General features: G+C 44.3%; 1 protein-coding gene across 2 annotated transcripts in view; it reads left to right on the top strand.

Annotated features, from left to right (window-relative positions):
• Positions 1 to 20,000, top strand: part of LOC129832151 (schwannomin-interacting protein 1-like) — a 222,254-nt gene that overhangs the window by 8,582 nt on the left and 193,672 nt on the right. For both annotated transcript variants that reach the window (XM_055895951.1, XM_055895953.1), the window contains exons 3-5: positions 2,312 to 2,379; positions 2,490 to 2,576; positions 4,850 to 4,997. In XM_055895951.1, the coding sequence (XP_055751926.1) occupies positions 2,312 to 2,379; positions 2,490 to 2,576; positions 4,850 to 4,997 (303 nt within the window). The remainder of the gene's footprint in view (positions 1 to 2,311; positions 2,380 to 2,489; positions 2,577 to 4,849; positions 4,998 to 20,000) is intronic.

Below are 20,000 nucleotides of genomic sequence, written 5' to 3'. Positions count from 1 at the left end.
AAGTGAAAAATGTAACAAATTAATGAGTAAAAATGTATGTCTCCAGTGGGAGAAAGCAATGTCTTGCCATTACTACCTAGAGGGCTGACACTGGGTTTCTCTTCCAATGTTTATTCATGATCCATCTCAGAAAATTGACCGTTCACTATTGACCGTTCAATTCAAAATAGGTCTGTCAAACGTTTAAACCTTTAATTGAGTTAATCGCAGGATTTGCTGTGATTTATCACGATTAATTGCAAATTCAGAATTTGCTCAAATTGAGCTGTAATTTAAGATTTTTATACAAAAAGCATTACAACAATTTTAAGGTCTTGACTTTGTCCAAAGTAACAGTTAGCAGAATCTGGTCAATTGATAAAGCACACTTTCTTTAACCTCCATGTCAACTTGTTTTCCCATCACATTGTTGTTTTTAGTTTATAGATGTATTTAGTTTGAATGTTTTCAGATAATGCGATTAATCACAATGAAAAAAATGAGTGCACTAAAATTACAAAAGTTAACTTGAGTTAACTTAGAAACTCTGACAGCCCTAATTCAGAATCATCTCTTTGTGTCTGTGTGTGTGTTAGCAATGTGCAGCTTTTTGGCAGTCAGGAAGTGCAGATGCCAGAGAAGCCACAGGGGCCAAGCAGGAGCCAGTCAGAGGCCAGTTGCCAGGGGCCAGACCCGTCTGTGTCTGCCAGGCAGAGAGCCTGTGGGTGCTATGCCATCCCCTCCTAAACTTCACTTAGACAGGACAGACAGATGGATGCATTCATGAAGCTGCTTCACTACATCTCCCATTCACTGCTGGCCTATCAGCTCTGGCAGCAGGCAGGGCACATACTGTGTGTGTGTGCCCTTACAAAAAAAAAAAACGTGAAATCTGCAGTTTCACATGTGAAATTGCTGTTTTCACATGTTGAGCTTACATTTCACACGTGAAACCATATTTTCACATGTATTACATTTAGAGTTCACATGATAACACCCTCTTTTAACACGTGAGGAGAATAACATGTTTGAAAAACATTAACATGTGAAAATCACATTTGCAGATTCACATGTAAGAACAACCCATAAGTATAAATCTCACTTTCACCTGTAGAATTGCAGGTTCATAATAATCATGTGAAAACCCTATAATAATAATAATAATAATAATAATAATAATAATAATAATAATGTGGGTGCTTATAGTTGTCCTGTTTCACACAAATATGTATTATACACAAGTGTGAACTGGAAATGTTTTCTGCATATCCCAAGTCCCCGTGAGACATCCTCAGAGAGTGGGGTCATGGCCAGGGTCAGCCATTATCAACAGTAGCCCTGCAGCAATTAGGGTTAAGTGCCTTGCTGCAGGGAACATCGACAGATGTTTCACCTTGTTGACTCAAGAATTCCAACAAGCGACATTTCACAACGCTCTGTCGCCCTAATTCACCCACACATGTGAACTTGCAATTCCACATGTGAAAGTGAGTTTTTCACACGTGGAGTGTTCTTATATGTGAAACTGCAAATGTGTGTGTGACTGTGTTTTGACCCGGCTTCCTATCCTGTATAGTCTACACAGATACCGTCCTTTCTGCCCTGCTATCAAATCAAATCAAATGTATTTATAAAGCCCTTCTTACATCAGCTGATATCTCAAAGTGCTGTACAGAAACCCAGCCTAAAACCACCAACAGCAAGCAATGCAGGTGTAGAAGAACGGTGGCTAGGAAAAACTCCCTAGAAAGGCCAGAACCTAGGAAGAAACCTAGAGAGGAACCAGGCTATGAGGTGTGGCTAGTCCTCTTCTGGCTGTGGCGGATGGAGATTATAACAGAACATGGCCAAGATGTTCAAATGTTCATAAATGACCAGCATGGTCAAATAATAATAATCACAGTAGTTGTCGAGGGTGCAACAGGTCAGCACCTCAGGAGTAAATGTCAGTTGGCTTTTCATAGACGATCATTCAGAGTATCTCTACCACTCTGAATGATCAGCTATGAAAAGCCAACTGCCATTTTTTTCCTGAGGTGCTGACCTGTTACACCCTCGACAACCACTGTGATTTTCTTGGTCATTATCGAAATGTCTGCATTATCATTCCAACAAGAAAACACATTGAGAGAATACAAGTCTCAACAAGCAGACAGAATAGAGAGTGTCTCCCTCCGTGCTCCTCCAGACAGTGTGAGTGGGTGGTAGTAACATTACAGACGGTCTAACACCAGGACAGAGTTATGACTGAATCTTGCAGGAGCATTTTCATCTTCCCTCTTATCCTCCATTCAAGAAGAAAATGCTCATGTCTTTCTGTGATCCCGTGTAGGAGGAAGAGAAGAGGTACCATCGCTTCTGCAACCATGGTGGAGGACAACAAATGCTTAAGATGGAGAGGTATAAAACACTTAACCAACTGTCTACACAGCAGTGAATGTTACTTTCAAGTGCCTTAACGTTGTAGGCTTCCCTGGCACTGACTGTTCTTCCACTGTGTATCACTGTAGACATGTTTACCTGAGGAGTGAGGAAGCGGATGACAACAGTCCTCGTTGCCTTGAGCAGCAACGCTACTGGGAGACCAAGGCCATTGTGTGAGTCCCACCTGTAGCACAGTACTGTGTTTAATACACACCACCAGGAGGGGGCACTGTGGGGAGAGAGACTGGTGGCATTGGAACACCTGTAAATGGGGGAAGTGTTTGTAAATGTTTTTTTTTGTATTCCTCCTTGTATGTAATAGTTTGTGTTATGTGTGTGTGTACATGTGCCCCTGTGTATGATCAGGTGTGTCCCCCTCTCCCCTCTGTCATTGTGTATACCTGTCGCCCATTCATTCCCAGGTGTGTTGTTGTGGTTGTGGTGGGGATGACATCAATCCCACCGTGGCCTATAACCAATTCACCCTCTGATTGGCTTTCTACGGCAGAGTCAGAGTTCAACAGCATCTGTGTGAAGCCAAAGCCTACCTTTAACACCATGTGAGAGGAACATGAACCCAACCTTTATAGCTGTGGTTATAGGGGGTCAGCTATCACCCCAGGTTACCTGCTCTGGAAGGACTAGGAGGCTGGAGTAAACACATTTAGGAGGGAATGGATTGAGAGCGGGGGGGTATGGAGGGATAAAGTAAACACATTTGAAGAGGGTATGGAGGTAGAGAAGGGATGGAGGGAGGAAGGTGGACAGAACAAGGGATAGAGGGGGGTAAATTCATTGGAGGGTGTATGGGTGGTGGGATGGAGGGGGGGTATAGAAGAAGTGAGGGAGGTGGGAAGAGTAAACCTATTGGTTTTGAACCGGTGGGTTATGGCTTAATTCAATTTGTTCCATTTGGCTCAGCTGGCTCCCTGCTTCGCTGAAGGTGAATGTGTTTCTCCATCGGGTAATTGATCCTACACATCACCCTGGACCCTGGAGCTGGGGGTATTGGAAATGGAGAGAGGGAGAGAGGGAAGAGAGAAATAAAGAGAGAGAGAGATGAAGTGTGGGAGAGGGAGAGAAAGAGAAAAATGCAATATGCCACGCTATGATGTGGTTATCAAGCCTCTCCACTCTCCAGAGGGAATCACTGTATACAAGGGCAGTGACCCATTGAACCCAGCAGACACACTGTCCTCACTCTATCATGGGCGCCATTTCCCCTTAACCAACGTTAAACTTACTGTGTTGTATCTTGTGTTTTAATCTGGAAGTGCATAACTTAAGGGCTGTGTAGAAATGTCCAGGAGATTTCTTCTATGTATGTCCATGGCGGTTGGTGCCGTTTAAGATCAGGGAGGACAATGTATTTTTTCATGAGCATGGCCTTATTTCTATTACAGCATGTTGGATGACTGTCATTCATATTCCATTCATCCAGCGCAATGTAACATTGATAGGTTTAGGCTACGACATGATACTTGAATTTGCCCTGTACCCATCATGAGGTTGCTACAACCTAGCCTACAAATGAACGCTTATAACGTAGGTGCACAGGTTGAGAGACACATTGGACTAATCAAGTTGACAGACAGTGACACATTCAGTACCACCTTGCACAATCTTGGCAATGAACAATAGCTCTCTCTCTCTCTCTCTCTCTCTCTCTCTCTCTCTCTCTCTCTCTCTCTCTCTCTCTCTCTCTCTCTCGCTCCGCTGCTTCTCCTTAACTTTTTAAGAAATAAATGTGTTCAAAACGGTTCAACTATTGTTTTTCTCTGTCTTTGAGTCAACTACTCACCACATTTTATGCACTGCAGTGCTAGCTAGCTGTAGCTTATGCTTTCAGTACTAGATTCATTATCTGATACTTTGATTGGATGGACAACATGTCAGTTCATGCTGCAAGAGCTCTGATAGGTTGGAGGACGTCCTCTGGAGGTCGTCATAGTTACTGTGTAAGTCTATGGAAGGCAGTGAGAACCATGAGTCTCTTAGGTTTTTTATTGAAGTCAGTGTACCCAGAGGAGAACGGAAAATAGCTGTCTTACAGAGACACCATAGTGCTTCCCTACAGAGTGCTGTTAAAGCTACTGTAGCCCTTCATTGCAAAACAGTGTTTTAATCAGTTATTTGATGACATGTTAATATATTTAGTATAGTTGTATCTTAAAAAGAGAACTTTTTTCATGTTTAATGTTGACATTTTTCAGAAATTCACTGAGTAGGATGGTCCTCCCCTTCCTCCTCTGAGGAGCCTCCACTGTGTGTGACCTTGACCAGTGAGAATGTCAGAATGTGCTTGTACAATATATAATGATACTGATATTGTGGTCTGTACAGTTATTTAAATTCCAAAAACAGCAGAAAAGTCAATCTCACATTTCAGTTCCAGATTTGACCTCTCCTTATGTGTGATTTATATATTTTTTGTTTTTCTACCCAGAATTCAGCGGGCCTGGCGTGCCACCCTGTACCGCAAAGTGAGCTGGCAGGGGGACTGTGAGAACTGTATGCATCATCAGCTTGGGACGGAGTCACTGGAGCCCTACCAGACAGCCGTGATGGATGAGTTTGGCCAGGACCTCTCTCTGGTAAGACCAAGAGCTTCTGGTTGTATGAATGAGCAAGGTCGGTTGAGCTATCTCTGCAAACTATCTTGTGGGGCCAGCAGAGTTTAGTGGCATAAGTTCTAATGGAGAATAAAAACAGATGGATGGATGATTGAAGAGGAATTGTATTTACCTCTCAGAAAGCTAACGGATGAGGGCCTCAGCTGTTGGTGGCATGAGGAAAAGGAGGGTGGATGGATGGATGGAGGGAGGGATGGAGGGCATAAGGCAGGTGCGTGTACGTCTGGGGCACGGCGGGGGATGTGGCAGCGTAGGATGTGATGAGTGTTGGCGAGGTGCCCAGATCCTTAATTAGACGTTAATTAGGTGAATTTGCAAAGTTGGTTGATTGATTAATGTGCCTCTGCTCTTGTCCTCGCCCCGTTTCATCCCTAGAGAGGGTGGAGGGGAAATAAACAGTGCTCACAGGGCATGGCAGGAAAATAAAAGACAGGTAGGAAAAATGACATCATGGTCTGCAGATCAACAGAGGACAGGAATAAAGCAAAACGGGTTTAGAAAAGGGTAGGCAGAGATGGAGGGATTGTCATGGAAACCAAAAAAAGCTCAAATAGAGTGAAGCGTTAAGAGAAGGATTAAGAAGGTGAAATGTGGACAAGGGGAAAGAGGGAAGGGGATAGAGGGAGCCACACGTTAGATATAGATTGGACATACTGTACAGATGGACAGAAATGACCTCAATCAACAGAGAGGGGAACCTTTTATTGCGAAAGTTATTGAGAAAGTTTGTTAGCCTGAAACTTAAGAAAGTCTCTTTCTGCTGGGCTAGCACAGTAGCGTTGTTGTCATTTGTCCTGTTTATTTCTGCTTGGCTAGAGATGGTACACAACAATAATTAGTCTGCAACTGTTCACACACGTGTCCGTGTGTGTGTGGGCGTGTGTGTGTGTGTGTGTGTGTGTCTGTATCTGAATGTGTGTATAAGTGTGTGTTTGTGTGTGTTATCGTGCGAGTGTGTGTGTGTGTGTCCCATGAGACACTGTGAGGAAGCAGATGGGCCGTGTCTCCTGTTGGAGGCTTCCAGTAGTCTTGGAAGTGTTGTGTTGTTCTAGTCTGTTTGTTCTGGATGAGGAGGTTTGTTCTTCATTAGTACACAAGCAGATGTAATATAACATCCCCTTCATTAGAGAGAGGTAGAACAACTGTAGCTGAATAATGACACAACCACTTTCTCTCTATGGCACTGTTCTTCCCTGGCTGTTTGGGGGGTGGGGATCCCTGTCTGTGTCTCTCTCCCTCCCTCCCTCCCTCCCTCCCTCTCTCTCAAACCCTTCCGCTATACCCCCCCCCCCCTCTCTCTCTCTCTGGGTGTGTCTGTGGTGCTATCTGAAAGACTCATCCATCACTGAGAGGCCAACACTGCAGTGTGTGTGTGTGTGTGTGTGTGTGTGTGTGTGTGTGTGTGTGTGTGTGTGTGTGTGTGTGTGTGTGTGTGTGTGTGTGTGTGTGTGTGTGTGTGTGTGTGTGTGTGTGTGTGTGTGTGTGTGTGTGTGTGTGGAGGGCAGCGAGAGCAGGGATCAATGTTTGAGTAAGCATTTCTGCAGTATGTGTGGGAGATCACTCTCTCATCTTAAAGATCCCAGTGTCTATCGGAGTGAAGGCTTATTTTTCTCTCCCTCCTGTCATCCCTCGCTCTTCAATACACACACACACACACACACACACACACACACACACACACACACACACACACACACACACACACACACACACACACACACACGGGCGCACACACACACGGGCGCACACGCACACGCACACACACACACACATTGTACTCCCACCTCTACAGACAGACACAAACAAATGAGTAGTTTTATTGGTGTCAGTTGAAGGCACATTTTAAAGAATGAGTAAGTCATTTCAGAAGCTAGCAGATCCATCACTTACCAACAACAGCTGCAATAAAACTACATCCCATTTTGAAATTCACTTTCCTTTCTTTGTCTAACCACGCGATCATGAATATAGAAAATACGTTTTGTGGGTCAGAGTGTATTATTCATTCACAAACGTTTGCTAGCAAGTTTCTCCTGACCAGGCAACTGCAGGGGGGTTGACTACAACACGTTCCTCGGAGGGAGGCAACGTCTGCATCGTGCAACCAAAGGCCATTATTCAACGCTAGGTTCAGACAGAACAACTAGCGCGACAGCTGAAAATGCTTAGATTATTTTTATTTCAGCTAATAGGGAGAAGTATCTAACTAAATAACTTCATGATGGCATTCACTAATCATAAATCATTTTCATATCACAGAAATGTGGGTACATTTGTGAACAAAACATTTGTGAACATCGAACTCATTTATGGCCAGGTACCACAGGCTGCAATGACATTTTTGCATCTACCTATCAATTTTGAGATTTGTTGGTATTTTGGTCCATTAACTTTTACTGCCTCAGAAACCCGGATCCGGGATCCCCCCCCACCCCCCCCCCACACTGATTAGCATCGCTAGCATAGCGTCACATTTAAATAGTAGCATCTAAATATCATTAAATCACAAGTCCAAGACACCTAATGAAAGATACAGATCTTGTGAATAAAGTCACCATTTCAGATTTTGAAAATGTTTTACAGGGAAGACAAAATATGTAAATCTATTAGCTAAACATGTTAGCAAAAGACACTATTTTTCTTTGTCCACCATTTTTTCTCAACACCAGTAGCTATCACCAATTCGGCTAAACTAAGATATTGATAGCCACTAACCAAGAAAAAACCTCATCAGATGACAGTCTGATAACATATTTATGGTATAGGATAGGCTTTGTTAGAAAAATTTGCATATTTCAGGTATAAATCATAGTTTGCCATTGCAGCCAGCATCACAAATCTCACCAAAGCTCCTAGAATTACTACACAGAGCAACGTGTATTACCAATTTACTCATCATAAAACATTTCTTAAAAATACACAGCACATAGCAATGGAAAGACACAGATCTTGTGAATTCAGACAACATTTCAGATTTTCTAAGTGTTTTACGGCGAAAACACAATGAATCGTTATATTAGCATACCACATATGCAAACGTTACCAGAGCATTGATTCTAGCCAAAGAGAGCGATAACATCAACATCGCCAAAATATATTAATTTTTTCACTAACCTTCTCAGAATTCTTCAGATGACACTCCTGTAACATCATATTACAACATACATATAGAGTTTGTTCGAAAATGTGCATATTTAGCGGCACAAATCGTGCTTACACAATGGAAATAGTGTTCAACTACTCAAGCAATCTGCCCTGCGCCGTTTTGAAAATACAAATATTTTTATCAAAAACTATTCATAAACTTGACTAAAAAAATACAGGTTGGACATGAAATGAAAGATGCATTAGTTATTAATGCAAACGCTGAGTTAGATTTTTAAAAGTAACGTTACTAGACATACAGTGTGCGTTACAGCCAGACTAGTGCTGCAATAATCGCGTCACTAATCGCCATTATGGAGTTTACATTTTTCCACATAAAAACGGAATAACATCATAAATAGCTCTTACTTTTCGACGAGCTTCCATCAGAATCTTGGCATGGTGGTTCTTTGTCCAAAAGAATCGTTGCTTGGTTGTAAAACGTTGCATTCAACTTCTGATATAGCAGCTAACAGTAGCTAACAATAGCTATTTTGCCCCAACGTGTCCAAATCCTCAAGGCGCAATACTGAGGAAATTTCGAAAAATAGCAATAGACTCGCATAATCTGATATAACTCGGTTTAAAATAGCTTCGTTATGATGCTTCTAACACCTATGTCTAATTAAATTACAGACGGATACATCTAACGTTTAAAATTGAGCGTTTGAAAATGGCATCCTGAGGTCCCTCTTCGCGCAATGTTCAGCGTCGAAAGGAAGGCTCCTCTCACTCCTTGGCCTTTTATAACCTCTGAGAGCTACGCAGCAAGCCCATTCCACTTCTCATTGGTTACTGACATCCAGGGGAAGGCGGGTGCAGTTCATGTCGTTCCATAGGAAACACACAGACTTTTAAAACTGATCTGAAATCAGAGCTTCGCTCTCAGACCATCGCAGTACCTGTCATGGATTTCGCTGTAGAAAGAGTTCTGGGTCACCCACAGACAAAATTCCAGCGGCTATAGAAACTAGAGAGTGTTTTCTATCCAATAGAATTAATAATATGCATATTGTGCAAGCAAGAATTGAGCATGAGGCAGTTTAATTTAGCGACACCCAGAAATAAAAAACGCTAACTGCACCCCCTATTGACAAAAAGTTTTAATATTTACAAAAAATAAACATAAAAATGTCACCTTTTCTTTCCTTTAGTTTATCATAGTCTACTACCGCCATCAACATTTTAATGAATTTTATGCACTTTAAAATGGACATACAGTACCAGTCAAAAGTTTGGACACACTTACTAAATCAATGTTTTTTCTTAATTTGTACTATTTTAAACATTGTAGAATAATAGTGAAGACATCAAAAATATCAAATAACACATGGAATCATGTAGTAGCCAAAAAAGTGTTAAACAAATCTAAATATATTTTACATTTTAGATTCTTCAAAGTAGTCACACTTTCCCTTGATGACAAGCTTTGCACACTCTTGGCATTTTCTCAACCAGCTTCATGAGGAATGCTTTTCCAACAGTCTTGAAGGAGTTCCCACAAATGTGACTCGTTTCAGGAAACTAGGCGTACGTTGCAGGTCACTACTTCACAGGAGAGCCGCATGAACCATTTTCTGGCAGAAATGCCTTCTGGAACATGTAAACTTTCATGTGCCTTAATAACAGACTTGTATGCCGTCTGTAAATACAAATAAAATTGTTAAATTACGAGCCTAACTGGCTCGCTAGCTAACATTACGTGTATGATCTTATTATGCGTATCTAAGAGCCATTTGCTTTGCTAGTTATAGTTAGCTAGCTAACATTGAGCCTGGTTGGTTGGCTACCTGCAGATTTATGCAGGGTAGTAACGTCATCAGTTGGGATTATGGTTAATTGTTTAGCTAGCTGACTAGCTACATGTCTTAGCAAAAGACTCCACTATTCAAGTAACCATTTCAATAGAATGTCACTGCGACAACTGTTGATAGACGTAGCTGGTAAATTCACAGAATAACTGACGCATTTACGAACGCTCAACACCAATTGAATATGGCTGGTGTCAGTCAACATTGTCAAAAAAGCGTAAATTGTTGTCAGCAGTGGGTGGGGCTAAATCTTAAGAGTGTGTGAACGATACTGAATGGGTGTAGACAAAGAAGAGCTCTCCAGTAGGTACCAAAATATTCAAAGGCCATTTTCTCAAAATTCCCATTGTTCCTCAAATGCAGTGTATGATCTACCATGTTGTAGCTCTGTGTCTCTGCTTTTGTCCAATGTAAAAAACACAATTTCACATTTTGCTGCAAAAACCGAAATCAAGGTGGTCGGTCACATGTGCTGAACACTTGTCTGCTTTTCCTTCACTCTACGGTCCAATTCATTCCAAACCATCTCAATTGGGTTGAGGTCGGGTGATTGTGGAGGCCAGGTCATCTGATGCAGCCCTCCATCACTCTCCTTGGTCATAGCAATTACACAGCCTGGAGGTGTGTTTTGTGTCATTGTCCTGTTGAAAAACAATTGATAGTTCCACTAAGCGCAAACCAGATAGGATGGCGTTTCGCAGCAGAATGCTGCGTTTGCCATGCTGGTTATGTGTGCCTTGAATTCTAAATATATCACTGACAGTGTCACCAGCAAAGCACCCCCACACCATCACACCTCCTCCTCCAAGCTTTACAGTGGGAGCCACACATGCGGAGATCACTCGTTCACCTACTCTGCGTCTCACAAAGACACCAGCAAAGCACCCCCACACCACCCCCACACCGTTGGAACCAAAAAACGCAAATTTGGACTCATCAAACCAAAGGACAGATCGCCACCGGTCTAATGTCCATAGCTCGTGTTTCTTGGTCCAAGCAAGTCTCTTCTTCTTATTGGTGTCCTTTAGTAGTGGTTTCTTTGCAGCAAATCAACCATGAAGGCCTGATTCATGCAGTCTCCTCTGAACAGTTGATGTTGAGATGTGTCTGTTACTTGAACTCTGTGAAGCATTTATTTGGGCTTCAATCTAAGGCTGGTAACTCTAATGAACTTATCCTCTGCAGAGAGATAAATCTGGGTGTCACGACTTCTACCGAAGTCGTTGCCTCTCCTTGTCCGGGCGGTGTTCGGCGGTCGACTTCACTGGCCTTCTAGCCATCATCGATCCATTTTTCATTTTCCATTGGTTTTGTCTTGTCTTCCCACACACCTGTTGTCAATCCCATTCATTATCTGTTGTGTATTTAACCCTCTGTTTCCCTTCATGTGTTTGTCAGAGATTGTTTTATGTCAAGTGTTGTTTTATTGGTGTATGGGTGCGCGACGGGTCCTCGTACCCATTTTTATTTGATGTATGTATATTTCTCGTGTTTGGAGCATGTCATGGACATTTATTAAAAGTCTCCATCTACACTTCATTTACTCTCCTGCGCCTGACTTCCCTGCCACCTATACACACGACGTTGACAGAATCTCTGACCTTAAAAATGAAGTCAGCAGGAGGAGGCACTTCGCTAATGGAGGTTGAGGAACGCGTCATGGAACAAGCGGAGGAGATTGACAGTCTGCCATGGATCGCATTGTCCAGAATATGGACCGCTGGGAGAGACAGGGAGCTTTTCCAGCACCTCCACCACCACCTGGAATTCCTTTGAACGCTTTTTCTCCTCCGGAACAGAACAGGATCCAGTTATCCCTACCCACGGGATACAATGGAGATACTGCCAGCTGCCAGGGTTTTCTCCTAAAACTGAACTTGTATCTGGCCACGGTCTCTCCAGTACCATCAGAACGTGAGAAAAGCTCCGCCCTCGTCTCATGCCTTACCGGGAAAGCCCTGGAGTGGGCCAACGCTGTGTGTGGAGAGGATAAGGCGTTGGACCATTTTGAGGAGTTCATCTGCCATTTCGGGAAGGTATTCGACCACCCATCCGAAGGCAGAGCAGCAGGTGAGCTCCTCTATCATCTGAGGCAGGGGACGAGGAGTGCTCAGGAGTTCGCTTTGGAGTTTAGGACTTTGGCTGCCGGCGCTGGATGGAGCGACAGGGCCCTGATCGACCACTATCGTTGTAGTCTACGCGAGGACGTCCGTCGGGAGCTGGCCTGTAGAGACACCACCCTCAACTTCGACCAGCTGGTGGATATGTCCATCAGGCTGGACAACATGCTGGCTACTCGGGGACGTCTAGATCGGGGTCTGGTTGTTCCATCCTCCCGCACTCTCTCTCCCGAACCTATGGAATTGGGAGGGATGGTGCGCAGGGAGACCGGAGGGGGTACCCGCTCGAGCACCATCTATGATCGCAGAGATCACACTGCTGATCGGTGCCGGGTTGGTTCCTCTGGGAATAGAGAAGGCAGGCAGGGCACTCTGGCATCACCCCAGGTGAGTAGGCACCATACTCATCCAGAGCCCTCTGCTGCACTTATGTTTGTCTCTGTCACTTTTCCGGATTTTTCCCTGCATTCCCAGTATAAGGCGCTAGTAGATTCAGGCGCGGCTGGGAATTTCATTAATAAAATTTTAGCTCATAGTTTAGGGATTCCTATTGTTTCTGTGGATATGCCTTTCCCTATTCATGCCTTAGATAGTCGACCAATAGGGTCAGGGTTTATCAGGGACGTCACCGCACCTTTGTCTATGATAACGCAGGAGGGTCACAAGGAGAAGATTAGTCTTTTCCTTATTGATTCCCCTGCGTATTCTGTGGTGCTAGGCCTACCCTGGTTAACTGCTCATAACCCCACTGTTTCTTGGCCACAGAGGGCTCTCACGGGGTGGTCGCGAGAGTGCTCAGGTAGGTGTGTAGGGGTTTCCATTGGTGCTACTACGGTGGAAAGTCCAGACCAGGTTTCCACCGTGCGCATTCCCCCAGAATATGCCGATTTGGCACTCGCCTTCTGTAAAAAGAAGGCGACTCAATTACCACCCCATCGACAGGGGGATTGTGCGATAGATCTCCTGGTAGACGCTGCATATCCCAGGAGTCACGTGTATCCTCTGTCGCAAGCGGAGACAGTGGCTATGGATAATTATATCTCTGAATCCCTGCGTCAGGGGTTCATTCAGCCATCCATTTCACCCGCCTCTTCGAGTTTCTTTTTTGTGAAGAAGAAGGATGGTGGTTTACGCCCGTGCATTGATTATCGAGACCTTAATAAAATCACGGTAAAATATAGTTACCCGCTACCTTTGATCAATACAGTAATGGAGTCAATGCGCGGGGCCCGCTTCTTCACAAAATTGGATCTCAGGAGTGCGTACAATCTGGTGCGTATTAGGAGGGGTGATGAGTGGAAGACAGCATTTAGCACCACCTCAGGTCATTATGAGTACCTGGTCATGCCATATGGGTTGATGAATGCTCCATCAGTCTTCCAATCATTTGTAGATGAGATCTTCAGGGACCTGCACGGGCAGGGTGTAGTGGTGTATATCGATGATATTTTGATATACTCTGCTACACGCGCCGAGCATGTGTCCTTGGTGCGCAGGGTGCTTGGTCGCCTGTTGGAGCATGATCTATATGTCAAGGCTGAGAAATGCTTGTTCTTCCAACAATCCATCTCCTTCCTAGGGCATCAGATTTCCACTTCAGGAGTGGAAATGGAGAGCGACCGCATTACAGCCGTGCGTAATTGGCCGACTCCGACCACGGTAAAGGAGGTGCAGCGTTTTTTAGGGTTTGCCAATTACTACCGGAGATTTATCCGGGGTTTTGGTCAGGTTGCAGCTCCCATTACCTCACTGCTAAAGGGGGGACCGGTGCGCTTGCAGTGGTCGGCCGAGGCGAATAGGGCTTTTGGACAACTGAAGGCTCTGTTTACCTCGGCGCCTGTGTTGGCTCATCCGGATCCCTCTTTGCCATTCATAGTAGAGGTGGACGCATCCGAAGCTGGGATAGGAGCAGTGCTCTCTCAGCGTTCGGGTGTGCCACCGAAGCTTCTCCCCTGTGCTTTCTTTTCGAAGAAGCTCAGCCCGGCGGAGCGTAACTATGATGTGGGGGACCGAGAGCTGTTAGCTGTCGTAAAAGCCTTGAAGGTGTGGAGGCATTGGCTTGAGGGGGCTAATCACCCTTTTCTCATCTGGACTGACCACCGCAATCTGGAGTACATCCGGCAGGCGAAGCGACTAAATCCTCGCCAGGCAAGGTGGGCCATGTTTTTCACTTGTTTTGGGTTTACGCTTACTTACAGACCAGGCTCCCAGAACGTCAAGGCAGACGCATTGTCTCGGCTGTATGACACAGAGGAGCGGCCCATGGATCCCACTCCCATACTCCCAGAGTCGTGTTTGGTGGCGCCAGTAGTGTGGGAGCTGGACGCGGACATTGAGCGGGCGTCACGTGCAGAGCCCTCTCCTCCTGAGTGTCCAGCTGGTCGTCTGTACGTTCCGTCTGCTGTCCGTGACCGATTGATTTATTGGGCTCACACATCACCCTCCTCTGGTCATCCTGGGATAGGTCGGACGATGCGCTGTCTTGATGGGAGGTACTGGTGGCCCACTTTAGCTAAGGACGTGAGGATTTATGTTTCCTCCTGTTCGGTGTGCGCCCAGTGCAAGGCTCCTAGACACCTGCCTAGAGGTAAGCTTCTACCTTTACCCGTTCCTCAACGGCCGTGGTCGCACCTGTCAGTGGATTTTTTGACTGATCTTCCACCTTCACAGGGTTACACCACGATCCTGGTCGTTGTGGATCGGTTTTCTAAGTCCTGTCGTCTTCTCCCTTTGCCCGGTCTCCCTACGGCCTTACAAACTGCGTAGGCCCTGTTTACACACGTTTTCCGGCACTATGGGGTGCCTGAGGATATAGTGTCTGATCGGGGTCCCCAGTTCACATCAAGGGTCTGGAAGGCATTCATGGAACGTCTGGGGATCTCGGTTAGTCTTACCTCAGGTTTTCACCCCGAGAGAAATGGGCAGGTGGAGAGAGTTAACCAGGATGTGGGCAGGTTTCTGCGGTCCTATTGCCAGGACCGGCCGGGGGAGTGGGCGAAGTTCGTGCCCTGGGCAGAGATGGCCCAGAACTCGCTACGTCACTCCTCCACTAACCTTACCCCTTTTCAATGTGTATTAGGGTATCAGCCGGTTCTGGCTCCTTGGCATCAGAGTCAGACCGAAGCTCCTGCGGTGGACAATTGGTTTCGGCACGCTGAGGAAACCTGGGAGGCAGCCCACGTCCACCTTCAGCGTGCCATAAGGCGCCAGAAAATTGGCGCAGACCGTCGCCGCAGTGAGGCCCCGGTGTTCGTACCAGGGGACAGGGTCTGGCTCTCGACCCGAAACCTGCCCCTCCGCCTGCTCTGCCGGAAGCTGTGTCCGCGGTTTGTGGGGCCGTTTAAAGTCCTGAGGAGAGTGAACGAGGTATGTTATAGGTTACAACTGCCCACTAATTACCGTATTAACCCCTCCTTCCATGTGTCTCTCCTCAGGCCGGTGGTGGCTGGCCCGCTCCAGGAGGCTGAAGTGCGTGAAGTTCCTCCGCCTCCTCTAGACATCGAGGGGGTCCCGGCGTACTCTGTTCGATCCATTTTGGATTCGAGACGTCGGGCGAGGGGCCTTCAGTACCTCGTGGACTGGGAGGGGTACGGGCCGGAGGAGAGATGCTGGGTTCCGGTGGAGGACGTTTTAGATCCTTCCATGTTAAAAGAATTCCACCGCCTCCATCCGGATCGCCCTGCACCTCGCCCTCCGGGTCGTCCCCGAGGCCGGTGTCGACGCGCTGCTGGAGCCGCGCGTCAAGGGGGGGGTAATGTCACGACTTCTTCCGAAGTCGTTGCCTCTCCTTGTCCGGGCGGTGTTCGGCGGTCGACTTCACCGGCCTTCTAGCCATCATCGATCCATTTTTCATTTTCCATTGGTTTTGTCTTGTCTTCCCACACACCTGTTGTCAATCCCATTCATTACCTGTTGTGTATTTAACCCTCCGTTTCCCTTCATGTGTTTGTCAGAGATTGTTTTATGTCAAGTGTTGTTTTATTGGTGTATGGGTCCTCGTACCCATTTTTATTTGATGTATGTATATTTCTCGTGTTTGGAGCATGTCATGGACATTTATTAAAAGTCTCCATCTACACTTCGTTTACTCTCCTGCGCCTGACTTCCCTGCCACCTATACACACGACGTTGACACTGGGTCTTCCTTTCCTGTGGCGGTCCTCATGAGAGCCAGTTTCATCATAGCGCTTCATGGTTTTTGCAACTGCACATGAAGAAACTTTCGAAGTTATTGACATTTTCCCGATTTACTTATCTTCATGTCTTTCTCTTTGCTTATTTGAGCTATTCTTGCCATAATATGGACTTGGTCTTTTACCAAATAGGGCTATATTCTGTATAACAACCCTACCCACACAACTGATTGGCTCAAACGCATTAAGACGGAAAGAAATTCCACAAATTAACTTTTAACAAGACACACATGTTAATATAAGTGCATTCCAGGTGACTACCTCATGAAGCTGGTTGGGAGAATGCCAAAAGTGTGCAAAGCTATCATCAACGCAAAGGGTGGCAACTTTGAAGAATTTCAAATCTCAAATATATTTTGATTTAACACTTTTTTGGTTACTACATGATACCATATGTGTTATTTTATACTTCGCTATTATTCTACAATGTAGAAAAACGCTTGAATGAGTAGGTGTGTTCAAACTTTTGACTGGTACTGTACATTGATAATTTCCAAGCTCACTATTGAATTACACATAATTGAAAAGCCCATTTCATAGAGAGTGTTACAAACTGGACTATATTTAGTAACTTACTTTGAAGAGATGGTGATTAGGTTTAAATAGCCGTTTGGCGTCTAATCGGCGTTTGGTAGTCTAATTCCAGTGTCTTTAACTGACATTTCTTGTAAGTCAGACTCTTCCCACACACCAACACATATTTCTCAGCTTCAGACCAAATTGTGTGTGGTTATGCTTAGATATATTCTCCAGACTTACCCAGAGGTAATTGTTGATATGTTGTAAATTTTTTATTCTAGATAATATTTTCTTTGGAAAAAAATGCACAAAAAAATATTTTGTATTTTACAGATAGAAAGATCAAAAAAGTATTTATCCACAATCTGGCCTGGACCTGTCCTGTCCTGGAGTGTCTTAACAAAATTCAACCAAAATATTTAAGCTGACTTCATTCAGTGAAGTATAACATTCAAATTATGTTTGTGTCTGCATTCAACTGGTAAAAGTTGATTAAGAGAAAACAATTCCCTATTTGGGTGTGGTGCCTGGACTCTGGCTATTTGCCTATTAGCTTATTCACTGTCAAGCCAAGCCCAGCGTCTCACTATCTTTCTGGGCTGTTTCTCACGTTTGTATCCTTTGGACGAATTGAGATGGTGCACTTAAAGTAAAGTCTCACATACAGACATTTGCGAACACACACTTATGCACGCGCACACACACATACACACTCTCTTAAGGTCTATAAAGTGATGCTCCAAATTAGCCATTGATTTTGTGAGAAACCATTGAGGGTTGCTGGGAGATTTATCATGGGCATATGGTAGCACGAGCAGAGGAGTCATATTTCTCAGGGAAAGGAGGAGGAACAGATGGAAAAAAGGGATGGAGGCAGGAGGTCAGAGTTCTGGTATGATATGGAGGATATGTGTGATTATAAGTCTAATAATACCGCTGTATTTAGAGTAGAGGTTGACCGACTATGATTTTTCAACTCCGATACCGATTATTGGAGGACCAAAAAAAGCCAATACCGATTAATCGACCAATTTTTAAAATGTATTTGTAATAATGACAATTACAACAATACTGAATGAACACTTATTTTAACTTAATATAATACATCAATAAAATCAATTTAGCCTCAAATAAATAATGAAACATGTTCAATTTGGTTTAAATAATGCAAAAACAAAGTGTTGGAGAAGAAAGTAAAAGTGCAATATGTGCCATGTAAAAAAACGTTTAAGTTCCTTGCTCAGAACATGAGAACATTTGGAAGCTGGTGGTTCCTTTTAACATGAGTCTTCAATATTCCCAGGTAAGAAGTTTTAGGTTGTAGTTATTATAGGAAGTATAGGACTATTTCTCTCTATACCATTTGTATTTTATATACCTTTGACTAGTGGATGTTCTTATAGGCACTTTAGTATTGCCAGTGTAACAGTATAGCTTCCATCCCTCTCCTCGCCGCTACCTGGGCTCGAACCAGGAACACATCGACAACAGCCACCCTCGAAGCATCGTTACCCATCGCTCCACAAATGCTGCGGCCCTTGCAGAGCAAGGGGAACAACTACTCCAAGTCTCAGAGCGAGTGACGTCACCGATTGAAACGCTATTAGCGCGCACCCCGCTAACTAGCTAGCCATTTCACATCGGCCTAATCTCGGGAGTTGATAGGCTTGAAGTCATAAACAGAGCAATACTTGAAGGACAGCGACGAGCTGCTGGCAAAACACACGAAAGTGCTGTTTGAATGAATGCTTACGAGCCTGCTGGTGCCTACCATCGCTCAGTCAGACTGCTCTATCAAATCATAGACTTAATTATAACATAATAACACACAGAAATATGAGCCTTAGGTCATTAATATGGTCGAATCCGGAAACTATCATCTCGAAAACAAAACGTTTATGCTTTCAGTGAAATATGGAACCGTTCCATATTTTATCTAACGGGTGGCATCCATAAGTCTAAATATTCCTGTTACATTACACAACCTTCAATGTTATGACATAATTACGTAAAATTCTGGCAAATTAGTTCGCAACAAGCCAGGCAGCCCAAACTGTTGCATATACCCTGACTCTGCGTGCAATGAACGCAAGAGAAGTGACACATTTTCACCTGGTTAATATTGCCTGCTAACCTGGATTTCTTTTAGCTAAATATGCAGGTTTAAAAATATATACTTCTGTGTATTGATTTGAAGAAAGGCATTGATGTTTATGGTTAGGTACACATTGGAGCAACGATACGCACCGCATCGATTATATGCAACGCAGGACACGCTAGATAAACTAGTAATATTATCAACCATGTGTAGTTAACTAGTGATTATGATTGATTGATTGATTGTTTTTTATAAGATAAGTTGAATGCTAGCTAGCAACTTACCTTGGCTTCTTACTGCATTCACGTAACAGGCAGGCTCCTCGTGAGGCAGGTGGTTAGAGCGTTGGACTAGTTAACTGTAAGGTTGCAAGATTGAATCCCTGAGCTGACAAGGTAAAAATCTGTCGTTCTGCCGCTGAACAAGGAAGTTAACCCACCGTTCCTAGGCCGTCATTGAAAATAAGAATGTGTTCTTAACTGACTTGCCTAGTTAAATAAAGGTGTAAAAAAAAATACAGATTTCCGATTGTTATGAAAACTTGAAATCGGCCCTAATTAATCGGCCATTCCAATTAATCGGTCGACCTCTAATTTAGAGGCTCTGGAGTCTTGACATAGAGGCAGAGATGTGTGTGTGTGTGTGTGTATGTGTGTGTGTGTGTGTGTGTGTCCCAGTTTTGCTCCATCACTAACCTGTCCCACCCATTCTGAAGATTTATGTATAATATTACAGCTCAGGACCAACACACACACACTGGCACGTGGGTGTGGTTAATGTTGGGTATCCGACGGAAACAGAGACAACATTTAGCTGTTTTTAAGCTAATTTACTGCAATTCCACACATTTCACCATGGGGCGGAGAGAAAAGGTTTCAGTTTTAAAGCAAGTGTCCTGCATTCATTTTGTTTTGCCATGGGGTGAAAGAAAATGTACAGTATTTAAAGCTAATTTACTGCAATTCTATATATTTTACCAAGGCTTATGCCGTGTTCTTATGCTATCTGAGTGACTCAAACTTCATCAAAATCAATGGGGGCCCCATGTTATGACATTTTGTCACGTTCCTGACCTGTTG

The sequence above is a fragment of the Salvelinus fontinalis genome, chromosome 33, assembly GCF_029448725.1.
Source record: "Salvelinus fontinalis isolate EN_2023a chromosome 33, ASM2944872v1, whole genome shotgun sequence".
Classification (NCBI taxonomy): Eukaryota; Metazoa; Chordata; class Actinopteri; order Salmoniformes; family Salmonidae; genus Salvelinus; species Salvelinus fontinalis.
Note: the sequence above shows the minus strand (reverse complement) of the source record. Positions and strands in the feature narration are given on the sequence as shown.